The sequence below is a fragment of the Python bivittatus genome, unplaced genomic scaffold (genome assembly GCF_059951505.1).
Source record: "Python bivittatus isolate LINGU-HERP-01145 unplaced genomic scaffold, Pbiv_v1 ctg000340_np1212, whole genome shotgun sequence".
NCBI lineage: Eukaryota > Metazoa > Chordata > Lepidosauria > Squamata > Pythonidae > Python > Python bivittatus.
The window spans coordinates 5,962,793-5,987,678 of NW_028277056.1; the positions used below are offsets into that span (position 1 = coordinate 5,962,793).

The 24,886-nt window shown below is 41.5% G+C and overlaps 1 protein-coding gene across 1 annotated transcript in view; it reads right to left on the reverse strand.

Annotated features, from left to right (window-relative positions):
- TENM4 (teneurin transmembrane protein 4) overlaps positions 1 to 24,886 on the reverse strand; it is a 200,853-nt gene that overhangs the window by 74,452 nt on the left and 101,515 nt on the right. Inside the window, exons 11-12 of the mRNA XM_088140888.1 lie at positions 6,459 to 6,605; positions 2,028 to 2,244 (exon numbers count right to left, since the gene is read on the reverse strand). Of these exons, the coding sequence (XP_087997014.1) occupies positions 2,028 to 2,244; positions 6,459 to 6,605 (364 nt within the window). The remainder of the gene's footprint in view (positions 1 to 2,027; positions 2,245 to 6,458; positions 6,606 to 24,886) is intronic.

Genomic DNA, 24,886 nt, shown 5'->3' on the forward strand with positions numbered 1-24,886 from the left:
CTCAATTGGAATTTGACTCCAGGATAATAATATTAAATTGTGCTGAGCATAAGGGATAGGAGGTCTCCTAGATACGTGGCTGGTATAGAACAGCCTCTTCAGGGAGAGAAATCATTAATAAAATCATAACGTGCAGGCTACAAACTCCTTACAAATCTTTGATTTTCAAGGGAAAAAAGCTTATTATGAACCCGAAGTAATTGGCGTACAGCAAAAGTAGCTGCATGCTGTACATTTGCAAATTCATGTACCTACAATCCCAAACACAGCAGACAGAAATGCCACAGGGAATAATTTTCCTCCCCCAAATCATCTGAGATTTCTTTCTTGGATAAGACAGAACTTGTTTTCTGTTTTAATTTTTTGGGGAGAAGCTCAGAGCAATGCTTGCAGTCAAAGATGGTATTCTTGAGTTTATTTAGTTACAATGTGCTCTAGAGGGGGCTGCCCTCGAAGACCACTTGGAAGCTACAGCTGGCCCGGAATACAACATCATGGGCACTGATGGGCATGCCACAGTATGCCAACGTGCTACCGCTGCTTTGCGAGCTGCAGTGGTTGCAACTTCACTCCTGGGTACAATTCAAGGTGCTGGTTAGTACCTATAAAGCCCTTCCTGGCTTTATGAGGACCATCTATCTCCAACAGTTCCTGCCCATCCAGTAAGATTGGGCAGTGTGGGTGCCCTCCAGATCCCTTTGATTAAACAATGCCATTTATTGGGACCTAGGAAGCCCTTTCTCTCTGTGGCAGCACCAACCCTCTGGATCAGCATCCCCCCAGAGATCCGTATGGCTCCTACTTTGATGAGACTCTGAAAGTCCTTAAAAAGCTGGCTATTCTCCCTGGGGTAGGGTGGTTGTTGAAATCTAAGGGAAAACATAAGAAGGAAGCTCTCCCCTTTTAACTTGGTGCTCTTGCTATCACTTGGGGGAATCCGACCCTTGTGAGATTGTCAAGAGAATTCCTCCTTTTCCTGGGGAAATTCCAAGAAATCATCCACTCCCCATCCCCACTTTTTTTGCCCCTAAATTCAGACCCTTAACAGGAAGTTTGCCCAAATTTAGTTCCAAAACAATTGAAACAATGGTGGAAATCTCACTGAAGTCAGCACTCAGCTCTGTTTTGAACACTCAGGTATCTAGAAAAATGTCTGCCATTAAGATCCCCCCTCTACAATATTTGTTTTTTAGCCATAGGCAAGAATGCTACAGTTGGATCAACCATATGGAGTCTGGAGCTGTCCATATAGAATACTCCCAAATTTTAAATTCAGTCTGTTGTTTATGTGGCCAGCTTCATCCATAGATCACCAAATACAATATTATATAGTAGTTCCCACCTGGCTTGTTCTCATGCAAGCCTTTCCCATTATTTTATTTAAAGTATCATTGGGATATTTCGCTTGGGGAACCACAACATGGACCAAGCATGAGGTAGGGGTGGGCAACTTTCCCGGGTTGGAGGCTTCTAGTTGCTCCTGGACCACCTGAAGTGCACAGATGATGTCATAGACAAGGTGGTGAAATCCCCAAGACGTGGGGGGACTGATTTTTTTTCCAATTTATAACACAGTTTTTAGGTGAGAATGGAAGCAAGATGACTCTGGGAATCCAATCACTCACATTTCCACTCTTGAAACCTCTCCCCTCCTCCTCCCCAAACAGCCCCAAATCAAGCTACTGAAATTCAGCAACAAAATGACCAGGCAGGCTGAGGAATTCTGGAGGGGCACCAGGTTGGCAAAGTCTCTGCTCAACCATACAGCGTAAAGACCACAGTGATGATGGGAAAATCAAAAAAATCACTGTGTAGGCTTGCACAGTGCATGTCCCTCATCATTTAGCCCTGCAAGAGTCTCTAGAATCAACTCTTTTCCACCTTAATATTAGTCAGAAATTAATATATACAATCATCTCTTAATACATTGCTTTCATGTTATATGTCCTTTTGTCTTTTGTTCCACAGGAATAGGAAAGAAGGGAGGGAGGGAGGGAGGGAGGAAGGAGGGAAGGAAGGAAACTTACCCTCCACTGAATGGGTTCTCTCCAGGAATAACATGAGTGCTGTCCTTGCCAACTAGAAACTTGATCCGATCATAGAAAGAGTAGAGCTTCTGCTGGGACATGGGAACCTGAGTCTCCTGTATGATATCTAGCGGATCTGGAGAGCCCAAGCACAGCGTGTTGGTCCGGCACAGAGATTGAAAGCAGCAGTCGGGGTCCATGCAGTCCACCAACCCATCTGTGGACCAAAGAAGTAAAGACCAGTTGAAGAGCCTGAGTGGGGTGAAGGATCTGGCATTCAGAATAGTTAGGACTGTGGCCTGGGAATATCACCTGGTACAGATTTATTCATTTATTTAGTGCCTTTGAGTCAGTCTTGACTCCTGGCGACTGCCCGGACTAGTCCCTGAAGTTTTCTTGGCAAAATTTTGGAAGTGATTCGCCATTGCCGCCTTCTTCCTAGGCTGAGAGAGAGGGACTGACGAAGGTCACCCAGCTGGCTTCATGTCTAAGGCAGGACTAGAACTCATGGTCTCCCAGTTTCTAGTCTGGTCCCTTAACCATTACACCAAACTGGCTCTCGGTACAAAGATGCCAAACTTGAATTCCCAGTAGTCCACCACAGTAATGTTTAATGGGAGAAGGGGGAAGAATTACATTCCTGCATAGAGAATACTTGCATTAGAGATATTTATGCTTAATTAAACCTCAGTGGGAGGGGTGTCAAAAAAGTCAAGATGGCAGCTGCAATTATTCAAAGCCCTATCTGTTTTGATTGCAATGGTTATAGTCAAGGTGGCACATGTAACACACTTATAAAAAAAGAATCGCAACTTCAATCAGGGCCAGCATATTGATTTTTTGACCTCCTCTCCCACTGCAGACACTGCTGCCTATAGTTTCAACTGGATAATTTTAACAGTTTTTAATAGTCAGGGTTTTTTTTAGTATCTGAGGTCTTATTTTGGATTTTATACTTTAATAAAACATTACTGAGAGGCCACAGGAATCAAGGTTATATGAAGTTTAATGGATGCATTCAATCAATCAATCAATCAATCAATCAATCAATCAATCAATCAATCAATCCTCCTTCAAGCTGTCTGAAGTCTATAGGAAGAATGTTCCAAATCCTGACATCAAGAGCTAGCAGGTTTTATTTTCTTGTAATAGGACACAATTGACACATCTATAGACTTTGAGTACAACAGAGCTTATTTACCGGAAACCTGTAGTCTTGTGTCCTTAATTGCAAGAATGGTTTTGCATTTCGTCACTTGGTAAATGTCCCTAGACCAGTGTTCCTCAATCTTGGCAGGCTGAAGATGTGTGGACTTCAACTCCCAGAATTCCCTAGCCAGTATGGCTGGCTGGGGAATTCTGGGAGTTGAAGTCCACACATCTTCAAGCTGCCAAGGTTGAGAAACACTGGTTTAGGAGAAGAATTTTGTGAGTATTATTTTGGTTCCATCAGTAAATCTCTATCTCTCTGTGGTTCCTCATTGCTCAGTTCCTCTAAGTAACTGCAAGGAAGATGAGATGGACTGCTGATGAGTGCCTGAATTTCCCACCATAGCAGATCCTCTTGGTTTTCACCTCTGGCCTGAGATTTATGCTTTCTTCTGGGCTCCAGGAGAAGTCCTGTTTCTCCAGCCCATTTGGAGACCCTACCGACGCTCATTAGAGTTCAGTCCGGTGCTCTTAGCAATGAACCAAGAATAACTGTGGCTTTAAATTCTGGGAATTCTGGGAATTGAAGTCCACATATCTTCAAGTTGCCAAGATTGAGAAACACTGCCCTAGACCAATGTACTCCATGCTGGCTGGGGAATTCTGAGAGTTGAAGTCCACACCTCTCAAAGTTGCCAAGATTGAGAAATACTGCCCTAAACCATATTGGGTACCAGAAACCAGCTCTAAAATGGTTGAAGCCGTCACAAGGGAGGGAGGCAGATTTTCTGCAGAAGACTTTTATGCCCAAACTGATTGGGAAGTTCTACTTGAACAATTTTATTTTTGATATTTCAAATCCTTACCTAATGGGGCAATCATCGACAGTCAACAGAGCAAATCTTTGTAGATTATACTACACAAAGAACTATTGAAAAATAAACTTGGAGAAGTTAAATCTAACCTTTTAAGAAGAGGTTTAGGTTTGTATATTACAATGCATATTTATCCAACGAAGGGTGCCGAGGGTGACTCATAAATTTACTTCCCCTCCTTTCAGCTCTGCTTTCAATCTAAAGTGCAAATTAGCTGCCTGAAAAGTTTCTGTCTGGACGTGTCTCAAATTTGTCCAGACACACGTAGGAGATTGACAAGGAACAATGACCGCTTTGAACAATACCCTTTCCACAACAACCGTTTCCTTTTTGGGCCTGACCCTCCAGAAAAATCATGCTAAATGTGGTCATTTCCCCTCTATTCACAGAAGTACAGATTATAGCCCTAAACCCATATATCTGACACATCTGGAGCAGAATTATGGCCTTGAGCCGGCTGTAAATAGAACTAAAGATGGGGATATTTAATTTCACGAGAGGGAAGAAAGCACTCTGTTGTTTCGTAGCCATGGGGGATTTTATTAGGGGGGGCAGTGGGCTATTTCTGCTGGCTCTTTTTTCCCCCCTCTAAATCTTTTCCCAAAGGAAGTAATTTGGACCACACCAGATGTACAACACTATCCTAAGCATTCAATCATCTGTACATTTAAAAAAAAAAAAAGGCACAACTTTTCAACCCTCTGAAGTAGATAAGCTCAGACTTGGATTTATCTTGTTTTCTTTCTCCGGGAACAATACCGGTCTTGCGATGCGATAGTACACACAATGCTTGCAGGGTTGAGCAATGGGGAAGGCACTCCAGTTTATGGACTCAAACTATACACTCCCTGTCGGTCTTGTAATGGGGCATCTCTTTATTTTTCATCTAACTGATATTAGAGATTTCTTTGCAATAAGGTAAACTGTGGATAACTGGCAACACAAAGAGCTTAATTGACAGTTCAGAGGTGTCTATGGGGATGGGAGGTCAAGATGGTGGCAGTAACTGCACAACCAAGGGCCCTCCCCCTTTTGTTTGCATCATGACTGCCATCTTGATTATTCTGACCCCCCCGTCCCTGTTTGACATTACTCAGTAAACAGCATTAAAGAAAAAGGTACAGATGTACCACTTCTGTGCCAATCATATTTCTCCAACTGGCAAAAACACTCCCCCATAACATTCCTCCAAGGGGTTTTGGTATGAGGGACAATTCGGAGAAGATCTCCAGGGCACTATCACAAAATGGCTGCCACGATAGGCAAGGCCAATTAGGAAAGAACAGCTAAGAAGCTGTTTATAATCTTCAATTTGGGGCAAGTTTAGAGACACTTAAAAAAGAGCAGTGGGCTAAGTGCATCCCCCAGTTTTATTTTCCATCTGCATGTTACTCATAAAAGATGATACTTGAGGTAACGCTTTGTTTTGCGACATGCTAATTTCTCAGATTTTTTTTTTCCAATTAAAGGAATAAAAAATAAAGTGGAGTGTGGAGCAGGGCAGACACAAAGAGAGATACAGCAGTATACTTTACAACTGGAAGTACTGGAGTGGATCCATCATCAAAAAACGCTTCCAACCTCCAACGCTTGCAGGGTATTAAGGTCAACTAAGATGCCATGGTCAATGGTACTAAATGCTGCTGAGAGGTCTAATATAATCAGGAGAGGTGCACTTCTCCCATCCAGATTCCAATGAAGATCCTCCATCAAAGAGACCAATGCTACTTCCATCCCATATCCCAGCCTGAATCCTAATTGAAAACGATCCAGATAATCTGTTTCTTCCAGGAGCCTCCATACTTGATTCTTGACCACACTTTTAACTGTCTTCCCCTCAAAAGGGAGGCCAGGGACTGTGCAGAATTTTCCAAGTATGGCTAGAGAGATGACCTCTTCAAGATAAGAGGCATCAATAGACTCCTTCAAGGCTGGTGACACTTTGTCCTCCTGAATCACCTGAATCCAGACAACCACGAACCCCAGTCATCCAGAGGAGCTGGGTAGGACATGGTTCCAGCCTGAAGATGGCTGAGCAAAGCCTTATCTATTTCCATCAGCTGTACAAGCACAAAAAAATCCTAGTTCACATCACAAGACATTGCCCCACTCCCCTTACCTGGCTCTACCCAACTGACCTCCAACCCTGACTGAATACAGGAGACTTTATTCAGAAAGAAAACCACAAAAACTTCACAGCAGCCTGCAGGAATCTTACCTTGATGACAAAACATCCAAAGTATTTTGAGTTTGCTTCTGTTATAACCCAACTTTGAAATGTTCAGACAGGACATCCCAAGTGGGACTGTTTTGTTTCAAACCTGGAACTTGTTTGCACCTTGTGTTCATTTCTACCCATGCAAAATGAAGACCCATGATCAGTAAACCCTGTTACCTGGGGTCTTACCTCCATCATTGTCTTTTCCATCTCCACATGCTGTCTCCATGGAAGTGTCACAGCCTGTCCCTCTCCAGCCCAGCTGACAGACACAGTGCCACCCATTCATATCCAGGGTGCACCTACCGTTGCCATTACACAAGCCGGGGCATCCCTCTGGAAGAGTGAAAGAAAAGAGAAGTTTGGTTGGAGAAGATGATGTTCAACAATTAACATTTGAGAGCAAGACAGGTAATCCACATCTTACGTACAATCAAGGAGTTGATGATGACTTGTCCTTTTGGGCAATTCTGCTCCTTGGGAAATATTACTACAATAGCCCAAGTTGATTTTTTCCCATGGATATGAAACTGAATGGCTTGGCATGCAGTAATATTGCAACGTTTCTTGGTCATCAAGACTGTCTCTTTTTAAAAGAAACCTTTTCTCATTTTTGTATGGAACACTGCAAATTATTTTCACACTATACAATAAATAATTTTTTGGGGGGTCCTGTCAACTGAATTGTCTGCTACAATTTTTCTTAGTTCCCAAAGATGTAGATGATACATACAGTATATCCATTGATACAAATATTTCAATATTTTTCTTCTTTTATTGTGCATAACTTCCTCTTAAGGCATTTGTTTTCGTAACTGTTTTTCTAAGCCAACTGCACACAGTCGAAGCACCCCTTTAATTATTTATTTTACATAGAATCAGCAAGTGTTATTTTGATTAAGAACTTCATAAATGGAAAGGATGCTTTTCCAAAAAGCTAACCGAAAACGAGAAACAGAGCATCTTAAAATAATAATCACTCTTTGATAAATTTGGTAAAGTGCCAACGCAGTTGATTCCTAATTTTTCACACATTCTTAGCAGGATAAAGTAAAATAAGCTTAGCAATATTGCGGTAGGTTCTTACGGCAAATTATAGCCATGACTAACATTAAGCCATCCGACAAAGGAAATCATAGCATTCTCCCATTTATTTTCATTTCCAAAGGAACAACATGGTGATAATGGATGGTGATTGACAAATAACTATAAAGACAGGTATTGGTCAAACATTTACTTGTTCATGTCAGAACAGGATGAAGATGGAGGGCAGAAGTGCAAAGCTATTGCAGTGGTGTGCACAGGGACCTTAAAAAAAGACAGAAAGGATGATGGCAAAGTGGTCTTCCCACTTGGGCCACAAGCTGATTTCTCACTCTTCTTTGACAAACGGGAACAAAACTGAACCAGCATGATCTTCTGGCATAATGTGATTTTCAATGATCATAATTATCATTGCTGATCACAATTCCATCTGACATGGCAAACCACTTCATCCTTCTGTTTTTATGTGACTTAGCAGCATCCACAGGGGCTGCCCTTTTGTACGTGTGTACAATGTTGATGCAGGTACAAAAGGAGCAGGGCTTTGACTGCAATGCCCCAACCACCATCCTTGACCTCATCCTACAGACGCCAGTGATGTGGTGTCTCAACATGTGGCAGCATCTCCCTGACCTTGGCTGATGTAGAAAGCTAAGCAGCATCAGACAAGGTTGGTACTAAGATGGGAGACCTCAGTTAGGCTGAGAAATTGAAAATCTATGCTGGAAGAAAGCAACAGAAAGCTACTACTATATTGTTGGCAAGTGAATTGCGTGGATGAGTCCATGTAAGTTGTCAGCTTGGCTTGAAGAGAACTTTAGATTTTGTAGTATTCAAGGTTTCAGTCTTTTAAAAAAAGCAATCTGAATGTTGGTTGTCTGTAGAACATAAGGATTCTTTTTCTCATCATCAGGAATAAGGAATGTTGGGATCTATTTAAAAATACCACCTTATTTATTCTTTGCCATTTCAAATCACATTTATTCCTACTGAAATTGGTGGGAACAAGTCAAAATCAAAAATCACAATTTGACTGCGGCTTGTTCCAACATACTGGAGTTTAACTTAATCCCAATCTTACGTTGTTTGGACATAAAGAGAACACTGTCACCACCACCCTGAAAGTTGGCTTAAATCCAGGAGGGCTTGCTCTGAACCCTTCCTCTGGCATCTGGAGAAATGGTATAGCAGAAAGAGGAGTCCTTGATTCTGTGCCTTCAGCAGACTTATGTGCATGGCTGTATGTCACACAAGATGCAGGAAATGCCAGAGTTCTTATTGCCTTTTCATACATGGTTGACATTGAGGAAAGAAGAATGAACAAAATTACATTTCAGGGTCACTGTGGTGACATAAGCAAACAAATTTGATTATTACATATATACAGTGGCCTTTCCCCCTAGCCTGCCAAGGCTATTTATTCAGATTAGCAAGTGATTACCTTGTAGTTTTTCAAGACTACTAGCTGGAATAATCTGTTGCTAATGATCTGAGCAATTAAAGCTCTTTAATTATCCCAGTCATAACCCTCCTATATCCCTCGAAAGGCTCTTTCAATAGAAGCATTTCCAATTGAGATCTGATTTAGAGATTAGGGTTGAATCCCTAAATACGGAATATGAGTAGAAGGGGGAATTTCTTTCTTTCATTGTCCTCTCCCCAGTTAAAAAAAAAAAGACAATTGCGTTTTCTTTGGTTCTGTCTTCAGGTGGGCATAAATTGTCGAGGGGGCGGGGAAATGCAAGTGTGATCTGCAGAACACAATACTTATCAGTGCTGAGCAGAGAAACTATAATTCCTATAAGGAGATGGGAAGTTATGTTCTCCTCCTCCAGAAATCCACTAAAACCATTTACTTTCTCCAGTGAAAGTTTTGAAAGGCTGTTTATACCCAACTCTAATTGACTCAAGCTGGGCCATCTTGCCATAAGCAGTTCTGGTTCCAACCTGTCACTCATTTTGACACTATTCTCAATAATACATCTGGTGTAATAATTCTCAATAATACATCTGGTGTTGCTATTCCACAGCCTTCCCCAGCTTTGATCTCCTTCAGGTGCATGAACTTTCACAAGTTGTTCCATCCCATTTGCATGGATTTCAAGACCTGGCTCCCAATTATGTGATTCTCTCCCCACACATCTTTGCTTTCATTTAAAATGAAAATGTCTTTTTACGAAGCAAATGGTTTGGTAGAAGCTGTTGCGAGGGGATGTTGAGAGTAGCAAGTGAGTAAAGTTAGATGGTAGGCCTATTTTATTGCAAATCTCACTAGCATAGTTAGAGGGCAAGGGTATTGGGTTGTACATTCAGGATTTTATAGCTGTAGAAGTGTGAGTTTTACTGAGAGGGTTAACATATCATGTTGGGTATTGACTTTATGGCTTCCATGTAATTTTAACAGTTAGTTTTTACTTGTTAATTTTTATGGTGGTTAGACCACACCGTGGTGAGAGGTATCAGAGACAAGATGTTTGTTTCTTTGAATTCTCCAAACAATTCTTTGTTTGGAGTTAAACAAAGTTTCTTCTTGATTGACTTAAATCAGCATGTGTTCCTTTCCAAATTATTTTTAAGCCTTTAAAATGTGGCATCCATTAAAGAGGATCCTCTAACACAAAAGTCAGCTATCTGTGGGGGATTGGTAAAACTCATTCCTTCACTGCTATGTCACCAGATAAAGAACCATGCATGTACCCAAACTTTCTCTGAAGTTTCCACCAAAGCTTCTTGAACTGCTAAAAGATACATGCTTTTCATTTAAGATGGATCAGCACCAAGTGACCTGCCTCTTCAGCACCTGATAGAAATTTCAAAGAAAGAGGTGGGTCTTCAGTGTTATTTATTTCCTCAATGAGGAAATTTTGGGGACCAGGCTTAAAGTACACCCCAGTTTCAGAACCACCCCCTCATCTGCTCTAAGTCGAAGCAACAACACATCTGTAACATGGGAAGAAAGTTAAGGCACTGACAAATTCCAAACTTTTGTTATCAGCACAGAAAGTCCAAATGGCATAAAACTGATATATTAAATCAGGATGATCAGGAATTGATACTAGTTATAGTGTCAATTAAAGTATAGCTAATAAAATCACCTTCTTCCTAAGAACCAAGTATGAAGCCAGAAAACTAAGGGAGACAGTGCAGTAAAGCAATTGTGTAATGGATCTTACACTTGTTCATTCAGCTCACCTTTAACAGATAAAGAGGATGATTTTTTAAAAAATTAGTAAACATTTCCTTAGTTTTCTGATCAATTGATCAGAGTGAGCAATGAAACTCTGACCCAATGAGCCTAAAGTACAATATTCTTGCTATACAGCAGGGTTCCTCAACCTCAGCAACTTTAAGATGGGTGGACTTCAACTCCCAGAATTCCCCATGGCTGGCTGGGGAATTCTGGGAGTTGACATCCACCCATCTTAAAGTTGCTGAGGTTGAGGAACCCTTCTATACAGTATAGGGGCCATATTACCATACCGTCTATTCTGGGTAGCCAGTTTGAACAAAGATTCATGGAAACATTCTAAGCCTGCATGGAGGGTAATGTGAATGGGCCGGAAGCCATTTTTCCTGTAGTTAGATTCCTTGTCTTCAAGAGACTTTGCCCCAAAGTTCCCTGGGTATTGTAGTTTGGTGAGGGTGCTGAATATGGGGCATTCACGTTCAATGGATCATCTCAACCAGCTACAGTTCCCACGCTTCTCACAGGAGACAGAATGCTTATTAAACTCATACAAATCTCTGGTGAAGATAGGCCTTTAAGATTCTGACTCTTGTGGTTTGGATTAAAGTAGAATGCAACCAATTACGCTGACTGAGATCAGAATAGCTGATTTGGGGATTTCAGCAGAAAGATGTTAATAATTAAGACAGCCTAAACAAGGGAGCTGTCGCTGCTTCGAACAGGCATTCTCCACGTAACTCGGGAAGAATTATGCAAGTTGGAAGTTACACCTAGTGCTGATTTTTCCATGGCGTAGCATGAATGAAAATGTTTATTGCCAGTACAGTCACACTAACCTGCTCCAAAGTTTATAGGCTACTCTTTTTCTGCTCCTGGTGATCCTCCAAAATCCAAACACTGTTCTTTCTTGTTTTTCTTGGTTTGCTTTATAGAAATCAGGAGCAACAGCAGATGATGATGATGAAAATGCAAGGATAGGCAGAGCAGAGAGATCTTTGTGACCCTGTATCTCCGAATCCCAAAGAAACAGACCAGGAGAGAGGACTTTTTACCCCCTCTCTCTGACCCCTTCCTCTCTCTCTTTTCATCTGTTATCCCTATTTTCCCATACTGAGATGTAAGATGGAAACCACAGCCAATGTATGCCATATTATTACCACCTCAGTGTCTGCCAATGATCTGTCTATCCTTTGTCAAAACTGCTACCACTCTGCCACCATAAATGGAGACAAAAGCAGTCCAAGGAGACAGGGGGGAGACTCCCCACCCCATAATATAAAGCAATTCAGAAGCATTTGAATCACCCAGGGCAATTAACAGAAAACAAGCTAGCTCCCACTGAACTGCCAATTCTTCTGAAGTAGGAAGACTTGGTTAAAAGCATTCTCTTTTGTTGCAAGGCTTCCTGTTCTTCAAAGACTAATCAGCTTGCAACAGCAGCTTGGGGTTTGTTTGGTTGCTCTTCTTGGCTGTTTGTTGTCCTGTTTGACCTTCCCAGATGTCGTTAAGAGGCACAGAAAGGGGTACAAGTAAAAAAAAACAAAACTAGAGGACTACACTCTTCATCCCCATGTGGGGAAATGTGGACACGTTAGCTTAAAAGAAGCTTACCATAGGTGGGCTAAGATTGTGGGTGTGACCTTGGGGCAATAAACTCCTGTCCTTTGGATTAATGTGCCTGGAGTGTAGAAGGTGGGAAAAGTCTAGAAAAAATTGAAAATTACATTTTCATCAGGAAATAAAGCAGGGAGGGATGGCTCTTGGTAGCTGTACATAATATTCCGATGGGGTAATGAGGCATATTGGGGTGGAGGAAACAAGTCGTATACTAGCTGGAGATAGGATTTCTGTTTTTCTTGGTTTGAGTTTTTTTGCTTTTCAATTACGTTTGGTGAATTTGGGGGCGTACATGATGTTTTTCATGTGTTTCATCCTCAGACTGAAGGAAGATTATGTTCCTGATTTTCAGTAATTAAGGTTGGAGGGGAAATGGGGGCAGGAATGTGGTTTGGAGGCCAGATGTGGCCTTAGGGTTTAGACGGGCTGTAGGAAGCACAGAGATGACCTTGGAGATGGTATGCAGGAATTGTTAGCAAAACATGAATTAAGCCCAGGAAGGGAAAAAAGCATAAGAAAGAAACTTAAAGTGATTCTGCTTGGATTCTTGTTGGTGTAAGACAGAGAGAAGGGAAAATATTGTCAGACTGATGTTAGTCCTTCTAGATACGCCAGATCAGGAAACACACACAAGAAATATTCAAACTCCAATTTATTGATGTAACAGAATCCTGAAAACCTGACAGTGTTTTCCCCTCCCTTCTTCTTATACCAAAGAGGGTCAAGGTGGGGCAACCCTGAGTTTCTTTCTAACACCTTCTTGCCTTTCTGGGCTTAATTCATCTTTTGTTAACCATCTCCACATACCTTCTCCAAGGTCATCTCTGTGCTTCTCCACAATGCCCAACTGAGTAGCTGAGCATTTCTGGCACGTCAGCTTTCTTCTGTTATTGTGGAAAACAAACACCTTGGGATAGGTTGACATTGTTCTGATGTGCCCATGTCTGGTCTCACTGAACTACATAACTCTGACCTACTAGGAGGGAGAAAATCTATGGGATGGGTATGTTGTCTACACTGGGGTTTGCCTGTCTGCTGGGATGGGCAATTACTTTTCCCCCCATTGCTCTGAGTTCAAACCAGGTGAATTAACAGACCCACCTATGCAATTTACTTGGCAGCATTATGGAATTAGTTTGCCACTACTGTGGCTTTGTCCCATTTTTTTTTTTTTTGCATTTTCCCAGTCTAGTCTACAGTCCTGGCATTGTAGTGATCTTCCATTCAAGTGCTCGCCATGCTTGACTTAACTCAACTTGAGAACCCCGAAGAGGTCAGCCAGGACCTATCAACTTCTGAGATGATGAATCAAGAGAGAACTTCCTTTTAATTTAATCCATTAAAGAAAGTATTGCAATCTGATTCATCAACAAACAGCATGATCCTAAACATGCTTATTCAGAAATCAACCTCGCAGCTCCCAGGGGTACTTAGGCTGATATGCACAGAACTGTGCGCTCAGGTCTGAAGCTGACAGACATCCTTCTCGAGAGGTTAACTTGTAGACGTTTTGGGATGGCATCTTCCCAAATTCCCAGCCTGCCCTGGCAATCAGCCTCAATGCATCTCAGTGACATCAGGTTGGGGGAAACCTGGTTAAGTGATATGGGAACCTTATTCTGCTTCATTTTCTGGTCATTTTCCACTCCTCTCCAACTGCAAGCTTGATCAAGCCAAGTATTGACTAATGGAATGGGTTTTGGTAGAAAAAGAACACTTTTCCTGCCTCCCTGCCCTGGCCTTCACAATCATGCCTAGCTGTATCACTACAGTTTCAAAAGGATGCATGTGTCCAACTCAGTTAAATTTATTGTCCTCTCATCAGGCAAACTAAGACAGCATTAATGCCTAAGGGGTTTTCTGTATAATGCCTGTAATTAGCTGCATGTTTAGAAACAGCAGAGGCAATTGTTCCCAGTTTCTTTTTATGTTTCCCCATTACAGCTATACTTTCATAAATTAAATTACAATTAATTTAAATGAATTAAAATGCAAGTAACAGAGTTAGCCTCAACCCAGTGTGGTAGCCACTACACCCCAGGGGAGTCTGGAAAGAGGAAGATTGACAATTTTTAATGGCTTTTTTTTTACTTTTGGGGGGAGGTTTTGTGAAAGTGTGTGGTTTTAAAAACAGGAAACACCCCTGAGCTTAAAAGGACTGGGGTCTGAATCTCACCTAAGTATGATGGATTTATCTGGAATGTGAGAAGGGATCTATGCTGGTTTGTCTACTAGTTTCTCAAATGTGGTGTTTGGGGGCAATTATTGTGTGTTTGTGCATGAGCGATAGGAAAGGGCTAGTAAAACAGTGTTTGGGACAGGGTAGATGAAAGAGTTTCAGAGTCTGAGAGTTTTTAAGTGGCAGAAGCAAGGTTAAAATTACTTATGGCATAGAGAAAGTCGATAAAGAGGTCACACTAGAATTATGGAATACTTACTAGAATTATGGAATGCTTAATTATGGAAGATTTGGGGTAGAGAAAAGGTCAAGTACTTTCAGACAGCACATGGCTAACTTGTGGGATTTCCTGCCACAAATTACAGCACAGTGTCAACTTAGAATGCTGCAGACCAATTCACAGAAGGTGAGGTTTTTAATCACCGATTTCCTGTCATCATGAAGGTTTACTACTTTTACACCAGTTGTAAGGAAGCAGAGCTACAGCAGATCCATAAAACTAAAGCCCTCCTTGTGGGCTTCCAAGAAACATCCAGGAGGACAAGGTGGGAAAACATTTTGAAACAGAGGGACTTTTAATCTAATACTGCAGTTCTCTTATGTTGATTTCAGGGGATCAGGGCAAGCTTTGTCCTATATTTCTGAAACAAATGAGAAAAGGGGACAAATTTCCTTTGATTCTCATTCTTCTCTGCTTTTAAGAGTGAGAACTAGTGTTGGGCAGAAGACAAATTCATCATCCAAAGCAAAAGATAAAATTCTTATAGGAGGAATATGTTTATAACAGGTGGCCAAGGAGTTTGTGGAAGTGTCCTGTCTTACATTGTCCTGTCTTGTCTCCAATGGTCTTCAGTGTCTCTGGCTTTTCCTGCTTTTGTTAAATCTCAAGGGACGACTTTACAAGGAAGAACCTCATGAGGGAGCTCGTCCTACGTTTTTCTTCTCATTATCATCACAACTAAGGATGAGTCCTGCCCTTGAAAACTGTCCATGCATTTTTCCTTCCTTGGGAGAATTCAGATAAATCGTCCACTCCAATTTCCTGCATACAACTTGGGTGGAAATCCTAGATCCAAGTATTTTAAGTCTGTAGGGCAAGGGGCATGCTGTTGCTGTGGCACGGAGGTGAACATCATATAATTCCTTACATCGATCAAACACCTTCTAAGCCTGTTTTCCATTACCTGGTGGTTTGGGCTATCATCTGCCACTCTAGCAAGTCTAGCTACCTCTGGAGGACATCAAGTTGGGATAACTAACAAGAGAGGTGATGATGTACCTTTCATTAAACGTATTCAGGTGGAAGTTAGATAGCAATATCTCTGGCATGCTTTAATTTGGATTCCTGCGTTGAACAGGGAGTTGCACTCAATGACCTTAGTGGCCCCTTCTATGATTCTGTGAAGGCTGCTGTTGGTGCTTGAGCCCAAAATCATCTTCTACAGATTTCTATTTGATTCTATTTTGGAGAGTAGAGAATCATCTAAGAACAAGCAGGTGTCTGTTGAGCTATCAAGAGACTCACACCACCTAGTTTTCCCCAACTGGATCTTCCTGAAAGGTGTGGATTCTATTCCTTGAATGTTCATCATGGCCATGCTGGCTGGAAAATTCTGGGTATTTCTTTAGACACAGAAGGGTATTCAAGCTGGAAAGGCTGCTGAGCAAGCTACAGGTAACCAGGCAAGTTTTTGTTTTTAATTATAAACTGGGAAAAATCTGATGTACAAAGTATCTTTTAGGCATCCAGGATTTACTAGCCAACTTCTCTAGAGTTTCACCCTGAAATATTTTCAACCTGAAAAATAGAGGCTGTGGTTAAGATTATTCATTTCATTTTGGAAACAAGGAGACTTCATATCATCATACTCACCTTGTCTTCTCTTGAGTTGTACAATAAAAAAAAATTGAAACATTCTTGTAGGGACTCCCCCCTCTCCCCCACATCACCTGTCTAAGTTGTAATGAGTGACGGAATGAAGACAGAGGAGACACTGATAGGACATTAGTGAAAGACAGTTGCATTTACAGAAGGATGGAGTTGAAATAGGCTTTCTCAGCCTAAATCCCTGAAAAATTAAGTCATGCTAGGCTTTAGGTGACAATACTGAGATCATGGAGATAGGAGGCCACCTAAGCTGACATTTGTGCGGGGCAGTGGAGAAGGGGGAGCATTTGGGCTGGATTGAAACACACAAAGACAGGAAAAGAAGAGGAAGGAAGGGCACCATACCTTTCACTACCTTATCCAGATAGTGAGCTTGGAAAATAAAAGACAGAACATGTAAAGTAGGATTGAATAAAGTGCAGTACAGTTTAGTACGAGACAGTGAGAGTGAAGTAAAGGCAATGGCTAGGAGGCTATGGGCACTGAAAGAGGAATGGGGTGGGAGGAAGGACAAAACAACAGTAGCAGCAGCAGCAGCAGCAGCAGCAGCAGCAGCAACAGAAGGCCAAGCTGATATCACAGGAAAGCAGGAGAGGGGATCCAAGGCAAAAGCAGCATACATTCAAAGAAGGGGAAAAGGAATCTTAATTTATGCTCTGGGCGGTGTGAAAAATCAGGGTGCTGTCAAAAGCAGAATATTTTCCGCTCATTTGCACAGATAAAGCAACTTCTCATCATGGTGGCAGCCCGTATTTTTCCTGTTTCTGTTCTTCTTGCTAGCCACCTATCACCGTTACAGGCCCAACAGGATGCATAACAGTGCATTTTATGACATAATGTAGAAGGAAGGAGGAAGATTCCCACCTACCAGGATCCGCCACTCAAATTTGCTTTCCTGTCCGTGAGGAGGAGCTTCACATAACGCCATTTCTGTTCATGGCATAGGAACTGACAGCAGCAGACAGAATAGGCTTGCTGTAAAATCTTGCCTGTCTGTCTATCGTAAAGCCTCTGAGGTTGGTACAGGAAGTGAGGTCTTCACTTTTCATAAATCCAGAAGTGAATGGCCATCTCATCAAACTTGTCTCTAGAGATATGGACTAAAGCAACATTTGGGATGGCTTTGTCTCGAAGATGAGAATATGGGTGAAGGAGCACGGAGGGTTCTGAATTCACACCACACGCTACACCAGGGCTTCTCCACCTCAGCAACTTTAGGATGTATGGACTTCAGCTCCCAGAATTGGAGTTGTGCTATAGTAAGCTAACATGGGGCTAGGTAGTTGGGGTTCTGCATGAGGTGGGAACTTGGTCATTGTTTTAGCATGTCAGCTGGACCTGGTTCTTATGTTAAGTCCTGGTACGGGTTGTTTTAGGGCATAGCATGTTCTGTAAATGTAGCAATGAGGTTTTTGTTAACCCAGGTTTAAGGTTTAGCAGCCTTTGTGAACCTAATGGAAAAAAAGAGAAGGGTTGAACTGTGGAGTCCTTGGTGTTCTCTGAGCTTGGTGGTTTGTTATCCAACTAGTAACATCATCAGCGCCAGGGAGGGTGGTGTTTGCTCCCTGTTTAAATGCAGTAGCTTTGCCCTGCCAGTATGGGTGGGGGTATGGTTTTCTCCTTGGTAGTTCCTTGATTAGGGTATTATTTTCTGCTTGTTTGCCTGATATTAATCCCTGCTTATCTGGGTGTTGGTTGCTGGAGAAGATATGTTCTGGTCTTTTTGTTTCCTTCTTAGCTTTTTTATTGTTCCTTTTGAATGGTGTGTAAATATGGTTTATCTCTATGTGCCTATTGATGGCTGATTTGTCTGCATGCCAAGCTTCCAGGAATTCCCTAATGTTTTTGGATTTAGCTTGGTCTAGGATGCTCAGAGTTTCCCAGTTGAAACTGTGGTTGAGTCTGTCCATACGTTGTGAGATTAAGGAGTTTTCATCATGTCTTCTGACTGCTAGTTGGTGTTCATGGATGCGCTCTGCTAGTCTTTTGCCTGTCTGTCCTACATAATGGCTGTTACACTGTATATTATAGATGACTCCTGTTTTTTCTAGGACTGCTGGGTCTTTTGGTTTACTTAAGATATTTTGGAGGACTTTATTTGGTTTGCGTACTATGGTGATGCCGTGTGATTGTGATAGTCTGTTGGTTGTTTCTGAGATGTTTTGATGTATAGTAGATGTTCTTGATGTATGGTAGTGTTATCCTTTTCATAGTTTGTGTTGGTTGTGGTGTAGTGGGTTGAGTGGTCAGACACTTTTTGATTAGGTTGCTTGGGTATCCATTTTGTTGGAAGATGTTATACAGGTGGTCTGTTTCCTTTTTCTGGTGTTCTGGGTTGCTGCAGTGTGTTTGTGTGAACCTAACCAGCAAGGGCCAATACCAGAACAAAGAAGCAAAGACTGCTCCAAATTATGCCTGACCAGAGATCCCATATTGGTGATGCCAGATATTTATGTGAATACTGAGCAAATTATACAGTGAGGGTCACAATTTTCATTTGATGAATATTCATAGGATCCAGACATTTTTGATGGAGAAAGCTGAGGCTCCATGGGAGCATGCTTGGGTGGTTCCCTGGGAAGGGTCCCTCTTTATCCCCTGCTAGATGATTAGAAGAGTGAAATAGGAAGCTGTGAAGGTCTGCAGCTTAACCTGGCAAGACCTGAGTGGCTCTGGATTTTTGGATCCCCTGGATCCAGGGATCTTTCTTCTTTAACTTTTGAGATTCCCCCAGGCAGAGTTAGTGTACAATGTGGAGGTCCTTCTAAGCTCATGGCTCCTACTTAAAGAGCAGGTGGTAACTGTGGCCAGGGGAGCCTTTGCACAGATCTTGTCGGATGTGTATTTGCCCTCCTTGTTTTATGTGTCAGTTGTGCTAGTTCCTGGAGCAGGAAGTTCTGCTCACTGTCACTCCCACCTTAGCCATTTCAGTTGGATTACTGCCATGCACTCAACATGGGGCTGCCCTTGAAGAACACTTGGAAGCTTCAACTGGGACAGAATGCATCAGCGTGCAACACAACTGCTGCATAAGCTGCATTGGCTTCCAGTATTCTTCCAGGTGCAATTCAAGATGCTGGTTATCACCTTTAAAGCCCTACACAGTAACTAGCAGGACCATCTTTCTCCGAGAGTTTCTATTCTTCCACCAGATCTGACAGGATGGGCACGCTTCAGGTCCTCTCTACTAAAAAGTGTCATCTTATGGTACCAAGAAGGTGTGTTTTCTCTGTCACAGCGCCTGCCCTATGGAACGGCCTCCCCCCTGAGATTTGGATGGCCCTGACCTTCTTGGCCTTCCAGAAGGCTGTTAAAATTTGGGTTTTCCCCCAAGTGTTAGGGCCGGGATGTTAGTGTTAGGAGTTTCTCATGGGAAGAAATGCATCTCGCTATCTTCAAACATATTGTTACCGCTAACAAATCAGGCCCAGCTGCAAATTGTTATTGTAATTGTGCATGTATACTGCTATTTACTGCCACCTATTGGCGTCTGTATGCTAGTTACTCAAGGGGTGGCAATAAAACGGGAGGATTACATGCCCAGCTGCTCAGTAGAATTTTAGCCATCATGTAATCAGTTTGATGGGTTATGTAGTAGTAACTCATAACTAAGTAGTGTACCTCTTCTCTGAGAGTTTTTGGCTAGAGACTCTGTTAAACTTGTGTAGTGGATAAGTCTTGGATGCCACATATATGAGAAGAAGTGATTTTTTCTATGTTTTTGCATGAAACTTCTATTTTATGTAGATTTGCATTTTTCTCAATAAACAACCAGATATTTTATATTTTCTGGCTGGATTTCTTTGGAGAACAAGATAAGGACATTACATTCTTTCAATCTCTCTAACGCTGGTGTGTATTTTTGGCACGAACTGTGTTTATAGCTGCACTCTGCATAACAGGGGAGTTCAAGATACGTTTGTGTTTTTATGAAATTGTTATGTAGTGCCTTGGCTATTTTCTTTTTTGTATAGTATTATTTTAATTGGTTATGGCCTTTTTATATTGCTTTGGTGTGTACTATTCACTGCCTGGAGTTATGTATTTAAGATGGGCGGCAATACACATTTTCTAAAACAACCGATAAATTAATAAATGATTTTCTGGACCTTCCACACCATGCCCATTCTTTGTTACATTGCAGAGCTCTTTACTCATTGCCTATTTGAGCTACAGCCAGTTCAAACTACTGGTGAATAATAATAATAATAATAATAATAATAATAATAATAATAATAATATAATAATATCACCATCCACCTATGACGTTTTCCCCAAGGACCTGGGATAGGCAGATGTTCTTGTTTGATGGTGTTACAGCTTATATCCTGTGACAATACCTTTAACATGGTCAAACAACATCTGCCTATCCCAGGTCCTTGGGAAGGACTCAATAGGTGGATAAAAATGCCAAATCCAGTCTAAACATCTGGCTGACGGTGTGACCAACCATAACAACAGCAATAACAACAGTATGCCCCCAAGATGCATACCCTTGATCCAGGGGGTGAAAAAGTGATGCATCCATTCCAAAATAAATAACTAATATTGGCCACATGATTCATTTATAGCAGACATTCTTAATATCTAGGACATTCTCATTTGCTTTCTACTTTCTCTGGAACGAGCATCTTTTGACTGAGCATTTTGATGCTATTAATTAACCTCTCAAAACAGGGAGGCCAAGTTCACTGATGCAAGGAAGAGATTCAGCAAATGAAGAGAACTTACAAGGCTGACTTTAGGTCAGAGAGAGAGAGAGAGAGAGAGAAGAGAGGAAGGCAGAGGCTGTGTGTGTGTGTGTCTCTACACATGGGGCCAGAGGTTTTCACTCACAGTAGTGTGACTGAACTGTTCTTTTTCTTGACTGCAATTGGCAACTTCAGAAGGAGGGAGAGATTGTGAGTTAAAGCTCTCTTCCTGCCGGCGCTTTGCTCTTATTTATAATGTTGTTGAGGAACGATCAGAGAGCACTGCTTCTCTAACTTGGGCACCCTTCCCACGCTCCTTTCAATCTTTTTGTATTTTCCATTGCTTTTCCCCTCCCTGCCTTTCTGCATTGGCTCAGGAAGACCACCCAACTGGAAGGGTCAGGACCTTTGAAAGAATTTTGGGTGGGTTCCCCCACCCCCCAATTTAGAGTCTAGACTCCAGTATGTCTAAAGGATAAGGAAAAGCACAAAATTCATATTTGTAAGCAAAAAAGGAAAGAAGACAGATTACTCAAGATTGGCCGTGAGATGGGAGACTTCAAATTCTTGGCAGTTCAGAAGATGCAGCCACACTCAGTCAGATGGCTTGACTGTACTTCATAGAGGGGCCCATCAGAAAGGAAAATTTAGTAGATTAGACTAGTACAGAGCTCTAAACTACCCATTTTTCAGAATAAATTGTCATATTTTGGCAGCCCGTCAACCCACAGAGGATTTCTATTACTGGCTCACTCCAGATTTGAAGAAAACAACTTGTCTTTTGTTAAAAAATGCTATCTTTATGAAATGAATGCTTCCGGAGCTTTCTAACCCATTGCATCTCTGATTTGGATGATCACACATCTAGGATTGGAATCTGAGTAACGAGCAAGAAGGATGGATTTGAAAAGGAGAAGTGGGAATTGGAAGATTTTCCTGTATACATATTCTAAGAATATTCTGTGTGGAAGAAAGTCCCAACACCATGATCCTCTCTAATTGTGGTTGCTTTGTCTCCAGTAGCAATTGTTATGTGACTGTAATAAAATCAAACATACAGCTAATTTCCACTGAAAATTCTTCAAATTCAGATATGTTAAACGTTCCAGAATTGCTGGGAGTTGGGCGGCATATGAATTATTATGGTCGGTCACACAGTCAGCCAGATGTTTAGGCTGGATTTGGCATGTTTATCCCCCTATCGAGTTCCTCCCAAGGACCTGGGATAGGCAGATGTTTGATGGTGTTAAAAGTATCGTCGCAGGATGCAGCTGTTCCTAGTCAAGCTGCCTTTTGCAATGGACTGATGGTGATGGTCTTCAAGTGGTGCTCCAGATGTTTTGGGACTGCACCCAAGGTGCCTATAACTTTGGTACTATCCTTGTATTTTGTGATTTTCTCCAGTATTATTCTTATTATTCCTATTGTTGTTCTTAATAATAATATTTTTCCTAGAAGAGTAATGATGGCCCTAACATCCTGAAATAATATTCTGCTTATGTGTAGACAGCAAACCAATATGGTTAAAAAAGAGACAATTTTGGCCTGCTTGGGAAATTATACTGGAAACAAACCAGGACTCCGGCCACAGATCCAGAGCCTGCTTCCTAATTCAGCAGATTATTGGATGAGAATTCATTCCACCAAAATGGGAGATGCAAATCTACAGGATTACATCACAGCGTGGTCTTCACTTTGGCACCCCGACCTAAAAGGCTGGCTATACAGTTGGTAAACATGGACTTTTAAGCTAATGTAAACTAGAACTGAATGCCATGGCTTATTCATGGATGAGGGCCTACACAACACTCTCGTATTTCCTTCTTCCTCAAAACAGTTAGACCACGTTAGACCAGACTTAAATCAAGATGACTATTATGTTGCAGTATCCTGCTTTTCTCCATGGCAAACACCTTCCTTTGTAGGAGATGTAGTGGAGGTCAAACAAGTGAAGATGGTGGCCATAACTGCATGATTAAAGTCCCTGTCCGAGTTGTGGCCAATATTTTGATTTTTTTGACCTCTATCCAGTGGGTGCACCTGCTCAGGGGAGGCCACAAAACAGGACATTAAAGCACTGTTTTCTTCCCACTGAGGCCAATGGAGATATAATGGAGATATAAAGGAATCACAAGATCCTTTAGCTCTTGCTACCAATAAACCCAGTTCCCATAAATTAATCTAATGCAGGGTTTCTCAACCTTGTCAACTTGAAGACGGGTGGACATGCTGGCTGGGGAATTCTGGGAGTTGAAGTCCACACATCTTCAAGTCGACAAGGTTGAGAAACACTGATCTAATGACTAAATTAATCCACGCATACCTCACTATGGAAAATGTGATTTGTAGATTATGTTTTGCATGAATGAATACTTGGTCTGTCCAGTCAATATTATCCTATTCAAGACTGACAAAAGAAAGCCCAGGTCTATTAGTTAAAAAAAAAAATGTTGCCCCAAAATTGTGCGCCCCCCCCCCCAATTGCTAGGTAGAAAAGCAGAAGGAAAGAGTTAATGGGAGCAAATTGATATTACCTTTGGGAACAGCCTTCCCCAATCCATCTGCCTGTATGATGGAATTTTTTCTCTGGGTTTGTTAAATTAACTCCTGGTTTATTGCCTGTTTTTATACCATAGTGAATATGTTTTAAATCAGTGTTTTTCAAACTTGGCAACTTTTAAGAGATGTGGACTGCAACTCCCAGAATGCTGGCTGGGGAATTCTGGGAGTTGAAGTCCACACCTCTTAAAGTTGCCAAGTTTGAAGATCACTGAATTGTATGGCACCTATTCTGAGATGGTTGGTTTATAAATATGATTTATAAATACATTAAGTAAATGAATAAATAAATAAATGTGTGAACTTCAGTTCTCAGAATTCTATAACTACTGCTGATATTTCTGGGTCCACATATCTAACTGGTCCTAAATTTCAGCAATAATACCTGTTATAGTACTAGATGTTAACTTTTGAAGGAAAGAGCAAAATGTTTTTCCCAAGACTGCCTAAGCTTGAATATCTTACTTTGGCTTGTGATTTACAAGGAGGGAACATTAGAAGCTTCCTTGTCTTGTACTGGCTATTTTTCACCATATTTCTTCAGACATTTCCATTATGGGTAAGAAGTTCAACCATGGGACATGTTATTGTTGAGCAATCAAGGAGGCAGAGAGATAAGACAAACATATAACACAAGCCATGCAAGGACATTACATCAAGACAAGGGAAGGTCTGCCACGCGCACCAATGTCCTTTCATCTGTCCCAATATTGGTACTCTTCTTTGCTTTTTCAAAATTTGGGGATTTTTATAGTTCTCTAAAAGATCCTTTCTAGTTTTACAATTCTCTTTGGGAAAGGGATCTGGTGTTTATGAATCTATGCAGGAAGATTCTGCTGGCTAAAGATTATAATATTTAGGTGGCAGGTGAAGGAATCCCTTCGCACAAGATGTCTTGAGGTTCTTCAGAAGAAACACATCATGAACAGGTACCCTGGATAAAATTGTTACTAGATGAAGAGGACTAATATTGTCTCTTCTGAAAGTGCTGACCCTGATTCCATGACTGACTATTATGAGGAATGATGGTACAACAAGATGCTAGATGGAGGCAGAATGAATTGCTATTTTCTCCCACTCTAAAAGTCTATTCCCCAGTTCAATTCACTTCCTGCCCTCCTATGAACTTCCAATATGGGATGAGGTTTTCCCCCGTCCAATTATTCCCACCAGTCCCCTGCTATTACTTCCCTAAATTAAACCAAAACCTTCCACCTTTGAACCATGGATTATTCCACCTTTTTCTCCTCTTTTTCTCCTCCGTTTTCCTACTACTACTACTACATTTCAAGGCAGTGTGGAGGGAATGTTCTTCTGGGGATACCTTTGAACTGCAATTTTCTATCAAAGGGGTTATAATTTTCCAATTGCACCTGCGAGTGTTTGTCTAAAATGCTCAAAATCTGGTGTTTTTTTTTGGGGGGGGGGGTCTAAATCATTACAGGATCCAAT